Genomic DNA, 11659 nt, shown 5'->3' with positions numbered 1-11659 from the left:
ATTTGTAGGTAGTCATATTTCTTTATTAAAATTCATTAACATTTATAATATGTCAAATTAACATATTTTAATAAATTTAACATTTATATAATATATCAAATTAATATATTTTATTCATTTATTTTAGAAACGTTTTAAGAAATGTTATTTTTGTTATTTGTTCACTTATTCATAAATTGTGTCACTTTGACACTAAAACATGTCGAATATCAATTTAAAATATTCAAAAACGCAATTATATTACGTCAAATTAACGCTCGGATATACTAAAAATTCAACACAAAATTTTAACGAGGATTTGAATCGATAATTTTTAACATAAATATTTTTTTATCGTGTAAGATGTCATGAACCAATCAGAGAATCGTATTAGGATCTGAAATATATAAGAACGGATTACGAATATTGCCTGACGATTCATTTTTTCACATTCGTAATCGTTGCATCGCGGCATTTCTCGTTTCGGGAATGCGCTTTGGCGCATCTATTCGGCTTTTGTTTTTAAGAAGAAACAAAAAGAGAAACTCTGGACGAGCAATGGAGAAGAAGGAGGAGGAGAAGAAACGAAAACAATCGATACGACACGGCGGCAAGGCCAATCGGACCACGTTCTATTCGCGGAGCGGCCAATCAAAATGCCTACTACGTCGCCGGCAGGCCCGCTAATTAGACGCCACGTAAATCAGTCCTGAAACTCAACGTTAATTAACACGGGTTTCCGTTGGAGTTGCTTAGCCACCTATTTATCGAACGACACAAACGCAATATGGTCGGACACGTGTACGTCCGTTAAATACCTATCCGACTGGAGAATGTTGGGTCGCTCGCTCGCGCGCATTCTCATCGTTGCGTCGCGTCGCGTCTCGTCTTGTCGCATCGGCTTGAAAACCGGCCTCGCGCCGAAACGAAACATTCGAATCATTCGAATTAATTCAGCCACTTGGAAGCGGGCGGTAAGGAATAGTTTCGTGATCGATTTCCCCTTCTGCTTAATGCTAACGAAATTAACCGGGTATTCTCCTCTTCTCTTCTTACCCTCACAATTGTAATGGGAATTTTAACGTTGCGTCTGCCCGCTACACACCGACGTTGAACACACACAGTAGTCCTGAAAGAGAATCTGGGATTGCGAAATGGGACTGGGGAAATCAATGATCGGGTGGGGATTTCCCCGTTTTCTAAAAACTTGTGATTTTTATTAATTAATAAATCGTGTTCGCGTACGATTGTGTGTATGCGCGTGTGTGTTCCATGGGTGTAATTGTATTTTACAAGAGGCCGCGAAACCACATACAGATGTCGGGTCCCGATTACGAAGAGTCCGAGATTAATGAAATAACAAAATTAACTATAGACGCGCGCGGGACCGGGGTCGCGGTCCGCACGCGTGCCATTCGGCCGGGCCGGGCGGAGCGGAGCGGGATGGGGCGGAGGGACTTTCCGTGCTCCTCGCGTGCGCGATGCGATCGCTTATTCGCTTCCGGGTCCGTAAAGTGCGTTGCCGAGTGCGGTACGCAATACCGCGTCGCGTCGCTATTTCATTCACGACCATTGCCATTGCTCGAGATCCCGTCACGAGATCACGCGCTCGACTCGATACGCCTCGTCACTCTCACGACGCACTGTCCTTGGACAATACGCCTCTCGTCGCATCAATCGGAAGAGTGAATCTCGAAAGCCTAATCTGCAATGTGTTCTTTGCTTCTTGTTTCTTACTTTTTATCTCGTGTCTTTTTCTTTCTTTGCGATCGTTGTTTTTTTTTTGTATAATCGCGTTTCTTGTCTCTTCCGAAGTTCATCAACTTTTATCTTGGGCGACGGAAAACAAAGAAACTGGATAAAAGGCAAAAAAGCAAAAAGTAAAAAGTGGTAAAAAAGCCAGAAACAAGAAGAAAAGAGCATATTGTAAATTAGACTTTAGTAATCGCTCGCTCGTTGACGAAACGCCTCGTTTTAACAATTTCGTGAGATCACATGCAATAACGAAAACTTTAAATGAACGAATAAATGAAGGAAATAAAAAAAAAAACGAAAATTTGCAAAATTTAATGTTATGTACATTCGAGACGGGACAATTCGATTTTTTATTGGCGCCGAGCAAAACTTCGGATCGATGCGAAACCGACATTTCGTAAGTAATGTATTCCGTCCTCGACGTTACCGCACTCGACGATGCAGGACCACGGAAAACCATGGCACATCGCGTATCGGCCGATCGTCCGTGGGATGCCCCGTTCGCCGTTCGCGCTCGATAGTAAATACATAACCATTTATATCACACAAACTTTTAACAATATACAAAATGTACCCTATGTACAAGATTAAATTACACAATTCAACGATGCACAAACCCCAATCCGACACGCGCATGTGCCAACGAAAAGAAACAGAAACGAGCTGAATAAATTTGTTCCCCGATTATTGCATGTTGCTGTTTCGAATATACAAGTTTTGTTCGATTCATATAAATTTCTCAGTCGCAATTTACACAAATTTCTGCTAATTTATATATCCGAGAAATGTACTCTCTAAATTCTTTGGAGTGAAAGCTCACTCCGAAAAATGTGGAGAGTAATAAAATGAAAATGAGAATTAAGATAATTATTCTTTTTTAGGAATTTATTCGTGCGTCTGGTCGAAGATCTGTGACAAGCGCCAATCTGCTCTCTATCTGAGCCGATGTCGAAAGAGTTTGTGCATCCTTGACATAATCCTTCAGCGCGACTTCTTGCCCAATCTACATGTACACTTCTGTATATGCCGCTTTTTACCGTCTCCGTCGGCGTCGTCGCCTGCAGAATCATGAAATCGACTTCGATCCTTGGCGGCGTCGACTAGCGATTGTGATCTCGCAATCCGGCTTGTCTAGATTCGCGATTCCTTAGTAACGAGCCGTTGGATCATCATGACTCTTAAGCGTCGTTTTCGTGAAATTTCCGTGGTACACGGCATTCCGCTCGCATGAATCATAATACGACGGTGCGAGCTTTCAAAGTGCGAGCGACGCTCAATCGGAGATTGTGGCAATGCGCTCGAGAATCGTCATTTAAAATGAGAGTATTTGACGAATGAAACGAGTAACAGGGCTTTGCTCTTATGATACACATTTCACGCCGAAACTCATTCCGCCTCTGAATCTGTTGTACTTTGAGCTTCGGGCACGCCGTTGCATGCCAATGTTATTTCTTGCTCGCCGCGAGTTATGTCACTAACGTATAGGTATGCGCAACGGGTGTCGATTCGCGTGCCAGTAGCACGCGTTTATCTTTACGCGTCTTTGAAAATGCTCGACGGACGAACATCGAGTATTTAAGAAGTGCGACAACAAGGAATCGTTAAGTTAAATCTCGACGAAGGATCAACGCTCTTTCGATCGAAAATTAGACTTATCGTAACGTTGTGTGTTACTGGCAAACGTACGTTTCCTCAGACAACCCTATTGATTTACTTTAACAATAAATGCATAATGTAGAATTTCGCTAAACGCGCGCGCGCGAGAGAGAGAGAGAGAGGGGGGGAGGGGAAGGGGAGGAATAATTGAGCTGTATTCTTTCTTGAGAACGACATCGATTACTTCTGCGCTACATGAAACTTTGTGAAGTAATTATGATTACGATAAAATTTGATTCAGTTGTGCCAACATAGCTGCAGCGAGAGGATTTGTTTTGTATACGAGAGATTTAATTGATATCAGTGATAAGGCAAAAATAAGACTAATGAAAGTACAGTGCGGTTAAAGATGCACATAAATTATAGAATAAAAACTTTTATTGCTTTAATGAAAGAAGATGATGTCACCGGACATTTCGTCTCTCTTTGGAATCATTATCAGCGATCGAATTACAAAATTCAAAAAATTTCTCCTTAGTCATCAGCAAGAAGTCACTAACAGATTGCCGAATTCAAAGTGACATCCCAAGAGAGATTAATTAATTATGCTATTTCGAAAATGATGAACTCTCAAGAAAGAAAGAGAGAGAACATAAAAATGCAAGTAAAACGGAAAGAGGAAAGGGAGAGAAAGAATGAGAAAGGGGAGAGGATGCTTAACAAGAAGGATTCGAATGATAATTCCGTGTCGTTCGTCTCACCTCGGCACTCAATTAACGATGGCGGGAACAAGGGCTGCCTAATGAGTTTACGAAGCGCGGCGGCGGATCGACGGGAGAACGGTGATTTTGAAAGAAAAATAATTTTCTAAGAGTCCAGAACTGCACGTTGCCGTCGTTTCGCATTTCTCGTTCGATCGCCGTCGAATTATCTCTCTCTTTCTCTCTTTCCCTCTCCTTCCGATTGCCATCTTTCTCGCGCGATTAGATTTTCGTTGATCGCACATATCGAATTTAGCACGCAACACTGTTCCAAGAACGCGTGTCGTCTCCGAAGTGGCGATAACTAAGAATCGACAGAGCGCGCTCGCGGAAATATAATATATATTTATCAATTTAAAAATTTAGACTAAAAATCGAAAATTGAGATAATCATACAATAAAATAAGATAACATAAAGACTTTTGACGTCAAAATGATTTAGCAATGACCTCGAGAATGATATCGACGGAAAAAATATTTCGATATTTCGCAAAAATGCGAAAAATCGTTTGTTACAAGTTGTGTTATAAGTAGTGTCAACGAATTCTACATTTCGCATCTTATGTCAAGGTAATCGTAATATGATGACTGTAAAGGATTTTAAAGAAGAGTACTGACATCATACTATTGCGGCTGATGGATGCACGATGGGTCGTATCTTAAACTTTCTTCGATTCTTTACAATTGAGCAAAGATTATTATTAAGAAGACCGGCGGATTCGTGGCGAAAGTGCTTCTGCAATGTGATGTCGAGTGTCGTCTCAACTTTTATCGCAGATGCGATCAACAGTTCTGATTAAAAACTTGGACGCTATCTCTTGTGGAAAGATAGTGTCCAAATAATGAATTAACTTAAGAATACTTTCGATATTCGCGACATCAATATCTCGACATTAGTGCAAACCCTTTTTCAAAAAGAGTTTGTTATTTTGTTTGAATCAAAGAAGTTTGCACATCCACTATAGAACCAAACGTTCGCATTTCAAGTCCCAGAGATATCTGCGATTCCGAATTATCCAAGTTCAAAGACGTTCAGAGATTCCCCAGCATCCACGTAAAGTTTGGACGCACTCGACATCAACACACGTCAGAACATAAAAACGCTCGGTATCCGCGGTGAGTTCAATTATGTTCAATATCACGGCACCGCATGTACGAAGACATTCGATTACCGCGGCAAGTTCAAACACATTCGGTATCACGATTCCAAGTCCAGAGAGTACACTCGTAGAGTCGCCAATGGCGGTTTCCAAGAGACGCTACGCTGGCCTTTTCCCTTCTTTGCGATTCTCTTGAAGAGTCTGGGCACGCAACATTAGGCAAATTAGGCTCATTCTTCATCGCGATGTCCTTTAGGGTACAGTCCTGTTACGACGGACAACGGATCTAATCGCAAGTATCCTGAGCCCAAGACGACCAGTCCTGATAGCTGGACGCCTGGAGGTGCGATTGCTGAGCCGCCAGACCCGGATGCACGAGTGCCATCTGGTGATGGTGGTGATGGTGATACTGATGATAGTGCTGATGACCCGGCGGAGGCGGCGAATAGGGATCCACTCCGACGGCGACGTCCACTACATCTACCTGAGGCGAAGGTACGACGGGGGGCGTCGGCTGCGGAGAGGGTTGCACCTTCTTCGGGCGACCGACCGGGTTGCCGCCTCATTCGCGGCTCCTTCGAGGCCTGCCGACCTTACCTTTCCTAACAGGTGCGCCGCTATTTCCGCCCGCCGCGGCTGCCGCTGCCGCGACGCTCGACGATTTCACTATCTTGTGCCAGTCAGATTCGCAAATCGGCGAGCCCGATAGTAGGTAATATCTGAAACGTGAGAATTGCGTGTCATGCTTTCTTGCCAAGTGAAGTATGTCCAAAAGTAAGACTTATACGGATACAGTGGATGCGTGTTCTGACGAATATGTTTTCTATAAGAGTGATTACACTGCATGTGTGCAGATGAACTCAGAATAAATTTGTCGTTTAAACGAGTTTATTTCTTCGTCTGAATTCGTGTGATTTGCTGAAATGAATATTGAAATTAATTAGTTCGAAAATAAAAGTCTGTAGGACATAAGGGAAAAAGCTTATTATAACTGACATATTTTGCAAGAAATAGAAGATTAATCGAGAAATTGTATTTTCCATTTCTTTCTCTTGAAGAAAATCCTATATTCACATATATAGTTCTTTTACACGTAAATAAAATTTTTAATAATAAACTTTTTAAAGTATAAATCAATGTCATTCATCTTATGTAATTGGAATACTAATGTCCATTTTTACTAATGTAGATTAACTTTAATATATTCTTTATTCTTTTCTATACTCTAAATATCTTCTGCGAGGAAAATTTTACTCGAAATATATAGTAACGTAACATATACTATAATTAATAGTATATAGAAAATCTTTTTTTTGAAGAGTGAACGTTTTAGAATATAGCCCTAATTCTTAGAACTAGGAAAAGATAAAAAGTAAGTTCTAAGATTAAATCTACATTAGTAGAAATAGGCATAAAATCGGTATTCCTAGTTCTTACTTCAAGATAGTCTTAAGCAATGTTTTTGCTGAAACGGCATTCTGGTTCGTTTATAACATCTTAAAATAGTACTTAAGATTAATTTTAAACATAAGATGTGATTATAAGATGTGAATACCAGTTATAGTCGGTTCTTATATTTAAAATCGTCTTAATAATCTGTAGATGTCATAAGTCAATCCCAAAGTCCTATTAGCATCTTAAGACTATCTTAAAATAAAACCCAATTATATTAATATCTTCTAAACTCTTAAAATTTCAAACTTTTAGATTACAAGATCTTATTACTTTTAGATTACATATTTCATTAGAATATATATTTATTGGAACCACTTATTTCTCCTGTAATTGAAACAGATTAGAGTAAAAGTTTATCAGAACACGCATCCACTGTAATCTAAGAAAGAGGAAGAATTCATGAGCGGAAGACTCACCTGTCGCCGGAGACGAGCTGACCGCCACATTTATTGCAGTTGAAGCATTTCACATGAAACACCGAGTCGCCAGCCCTCATGACCATTTCGTTCGCGGGTATCGCGTTGCCACAACTCCCGCAGACACCACTGCTGCCGAACATTCTACGACAAAACCAAAAAGATTTGATTAAGATTTGGTTCAAGGTCATGGCACAACTGATGAATCGCGATATTCTGAACAAAACGCATTATCACGATGAACGTGTTTTCAAGAACAGCCGCTCCAGATGTCTGACTATGGCGTCGGTACAATTATTTTTCAACAATTTCGTTCGCGGAACACATCGAGTTCGAATACCGGCGTGGCACGCCGCGATGCGATGCGACACGATGCGCTCGTATCCTGCGTTAATGGTAGTTAATGTTTGCGAAGTGGTTGTCAGCCATATACCCGTTGGCTCGTAAAGTCGGCTGTTTATGCAGCAATTAGCTACGTAACGATACATAGGTATGTCGAATGGGGATTCGAAGTGAGCGCCACGATCTCACATCTCTCTCCAATGCACGACGGCGTAAGACGCTCCTCCATGAGGGAGATGCATCCGACGTATCCGACGCACCGGTACATCGCACACTCGGCCATCATCCTCAATAGCGGATTCAAAAATGAAACTTGAAAATTCTGCATCAAATGTAAAAAGATCTGTTGGTCTAACGATCTATCTCGAGCCATATAAAATCGTTCCCCGAAGTCACAGTATACGTGCTACTGACAAAATCGAACTTCGCAATTAACGCTAATGGAATATTTAATTAAATCGACTTTTGAAACGCGCGATATAGGTAGTCGACATATTGATGTCTGCGTCGGACTTTACTCCGAGAGCGCGCATAAGGCTGTTACGACGACGGAGCGGATTGGATTTGAGGTTTCTCGTTATTAATTTAATTACCGGCTGACAGTTCTATAATTAAATTGCTAATTTATCTGCCCGGGATCCACAGCTGATCACGCGGCCAGTATCTCGATGATTGCTCCCCCGAATGACGTTTCAATCTTTCCCTTTTTATTCTCCCTCTCTCTCTCTCTTTCTCTCTCTCTCTCGTTTTTCCTGCTTTTTGTTGTTTTTTCTTTCTTCCGTTTTTATTTTCATTTTTTTGTGGTTTGTCTTCAATCGTTCGCAACGGTTCAATTATAAATGCGCGTTCTCTCTCTTCTGCTGCGGATGCAAACAAGCCCTGGCTCGGACAATTTTGCCTACTTTTTACGGCAAGAAAATAGCAATGCGCAAATTTTGAAATGTGTGAGGCTTCCAAACGTGTTGTTACTTTCTCGTGTGTAAATCGACGCGCATTTCGAGAAAGTGTCATATACACGGTGTTTCACGCATTAATTAAATATGATGATCGATCATGAGACACGTGTTGTCTTGTCCATGTATGTTTTAAATGCAAATAAAAACGATTGTTAGGAAACTGTTATTCGAAATTCCGACGTATTTATTAATTCAATTATTTTCTACAAACCAATTAACCATTGATTAAAACTTTTGCGCGTTACGTAAGACGTTATAAAGACGCATCGCTCGTCCCGCACGTGGGCGAGATACTAATCAAAGGATATCGTTTCCTCAGCAAGTTTCAGGCGTCAGGCGTCTCGTAAATGAATCGAAGTGGTAGATTTTAATTGCAGTCTCTCTTTATATATCGATTCGGTCGTGTATCTACTTCCGGGCCGATCGTTCGCGAACTTAATAAGCGGGGATATGTAGGTATGCATCCCGCTTGGTCGAATCGCTCAGCGCATTTTCGATTTCTCCATAATTGCTAATTAGAGGCCGACGGTCAAGTCAATCAGCTAGAACGGATAGAAGGAATTATATAGCTGATGATCGAGGATCAGCCATAAAATCTACTTCTCCTTTCTCCTCCTCCTCCTCTCTCTCTCTCTCTCTCTCTCTCTCTCTCTCTCTCTCTCTCGTTCTGGCCTCTTAATCGTCCGACGCCATTACCAGTATCATTATTCACGCGTGTTTTACGTGACCATTCTGGAAAGCTGATGACAAGCAAGAATTTTCGATTATCCGTGAGTCTTATTTATGACAGTCGTAAAAAATGTCAAACAGAGCGCGCAAATTATTCGTTATTTTACTTAATTATCGTTACTTGAAATGAGCCCCTTGCCTTGCTCATTAACAGTTTAGATGTATTTGACAACTATATTGATCGCAGCAAACGTGATAGTCGGAACGGTTAATTAAAGTGCTGCGGTAAAATTTTTGTCATTCCGACATTTGTATAGATCTTCACCGTAATCAGAAGGTTGTATTAAATTAAATATCGAGTATTCCATCCTAATAGATTGAATGAGGCATTCGTGCTGGTGGAGTAATTGATCGAAAGTAACTAACGAATAACGGTTCAGCTCCGATGATGAATGACAACGAACACCGTCTGTTATGATGCGATATTATCGCGCGCCGCACGGCCGACTAATAACAATCTCTATATATCTTTGATAAAACATTGATCGCACCAAGATTTATTTCGCTCATACGGAATCCGTGTGTGTGTGTACTTAAACTTAAAATGTAGGAAAAATTTACAGCTAAATATATTTTAACTCTGAATATTAAGTTAATTATTTCCTGTACTTGTATTATTCATACAATTTACGTTCTATTATGTATATGTCCGGAGGAAAACCGGACTTCGTTAAAGAATGCGCCGTAAAAAATACGATTTGCAATTTATATTTCTTATAATCTTCCACGGCCGGGTGGTTCGCAAAAATTCGGCGATCCACAATGTAGCCGCTGCACTCTGTAGAAACGTCAAATGCCGAGCCTCGTCGCCCGCGGCGTTTAATAATTTTAATGAGCGAAGTTCACTGCAGTCCGCACTAAGAGAGTAATTGGCGATTACGGTCGGCAGGGCGATCTTTAACGAGCGGTCTACGCAATTTCTAATTAGTTGATTTCACCAATGATAATACGAGTGCCTCGCCCTCCTTGTCCGACTCCTCTAACTTGATACGCAATTTGCGCGAACGCGGTCCCCCTTACGTTTTAATTGCGACCAACGTGTCAATCTTGCCTGCTCTAACAAGCGTCTCTAAAGGCGCGTTACACGCGTGTACCTTCTGCAATGAAGCAGTAATTCGAGAATTGGATGAGATCTCCAGGGACTAATAATTAATCAAAATCGATCTATGAAATGAGAACATGATGAAATTGATATAAACCTCATATGACTTGATTGTAACATGAATTTGTTGGTAATATTGTGTATATAAGTCTTCATGATTCTCGATTATATCGCGACAAGTTATAAAATATAGCATGACCCTCAATTTCAAAAGATTCGCGAGCAAGTGCGCCCTCTACCCTCACGGATTGCCCTCTCACCCATGCACCCTCGCTCATTATGCGTGCCCCTTTGCCACACACAGTGGCGCGTACATTCTGCCGCTAACAAGAGGGAATAAGAGAGAGAATGAGACACACAAGGACGTGCGGGTACGCGAAACGATGTATTCACACACGGAGAGCGCGCCTGTGTGTGTAGGCGACCCCCGCCTGTTAATGAGTTAGACTACCTTACCCTCGGCACTTTAATTGTCTAAAGCACAAATTGGGCGGCTTTAATTAGCGTAATTATTTGGTTCGTTTGTCCGTTTATCCAAGATCCCTGTATCGAGCGCGAGAGTCGAGTGGGCCGTCCCTCCCCCCTTTCGCGGAACTAAATGGATTCATTAGCGCTTTGTGCGATTAAAAATCCAAATTTCGAATCGACACGGCGACCGGGACTCGTGCTTTTCTGTGCGGCAGCCATCAATTTCATTCGCATCTTGAACAGTCGTCCGCCTCGCGCGCGAACTTCCTTGACGATCGTCGGCAAACCGTGTTACGGTATTATTTCGCAATATACGATCTAGCCAGGATCTTGGACATTTCATTTCAATTGTAGAATCTATCGATTATTTGTTCTTTAAGATCACACGTGTAATTGCAAGACATTGTAGGTCGAGAGTTGTCACCTTTTCTCATTTTTTGTGCAACATAATAAACACAGCTTCTCGCACGAACAGCAGAAAATCTGCCGCGTTATGCTCGCGGTGGGCATATGCACACACAACGAACGAAACACACATTCTCTCGCTGCTAGCTTTAATTTTTCTAGATAATAATGATTAATCGCGCGGCCTCGGTTTCCAGTTTAATTAAAAAGCTATGCGGTCGCCACTCTTTCCGTTCTCCCTCCCCCCTCCCCCTCTCCCCCCTTTCCTCCCATCTCTCATACACACGCACACGCGCGCGCACGTACACCCTGCCTTTCCGCGAAACAGCCGACTGGCAAATTAAATTGAAATTGACTAGGTCTGGTAATGAGGTGGCCTGCAGGCCCAGTCGCGGCATTAGTCGGGTGTGGGTTCTAGAAAATGAGTTCCGACTTAACAACAAATTGCCTCGGTGAACTTCCTTTCACCCCATCCTCCACTCGGTCCCCGTGCCACCCCCTTCCTCTCCCACTCCCCCTGCTCCCCCTCTCGCCCCCCGATTCCACTATCGTCCTCCCGCAATCCGCTCGCACCCGCGCGAAGACTCGTCCCCCC

General features: G+C 42.0%; 1 protein-coding gene across 1 annotated transcript in view; it reads right to left on the bottom strand.

Moving 5' to 3' along the window:
• Positions 1-5671: 5671 nt before the first annotated feature.
• Positions 5672-11659, bottom strand: part of LOC108689037 (LIM/homeobox protein Lhx9-like) — a 66404-nt gene continuing 60416 nt past the window's right edge. Inside the window, exons 4-5 of the mRNA XM_018195645.1 lie at positions 7063-7206; positions 5672-5910 (exon numbers count right to left, since the gene is read on the bottom strand). Of these exons, the coding sequence (XP_018051134.1) occupies positions 5754-5910; positions 7063-7206 (301 nt within the window). The 3' untranslated portion in view covers positions 5672-5753. The remainder of the gene's footprint in view (positions 5911-7062; positions 7207-11659) is intronic.

Source organism: Atta colombica, unplaced genomic scaffold, assembly GCF_001594045.1.
Source record: "Atta colombica isolate Treedump-2 unplaced genomic scaffold, Acol1.0 scaffold105, whole genome shotgun sequence".
NCBI lineage: Eukaryota > Metazoa > Arthropoda > Insecta > Hymenoptera > Formicidae > Atta > Atta colombica.
This window is presented reverse-complemented; position numbering and strand designations above follow the sequence as displayed.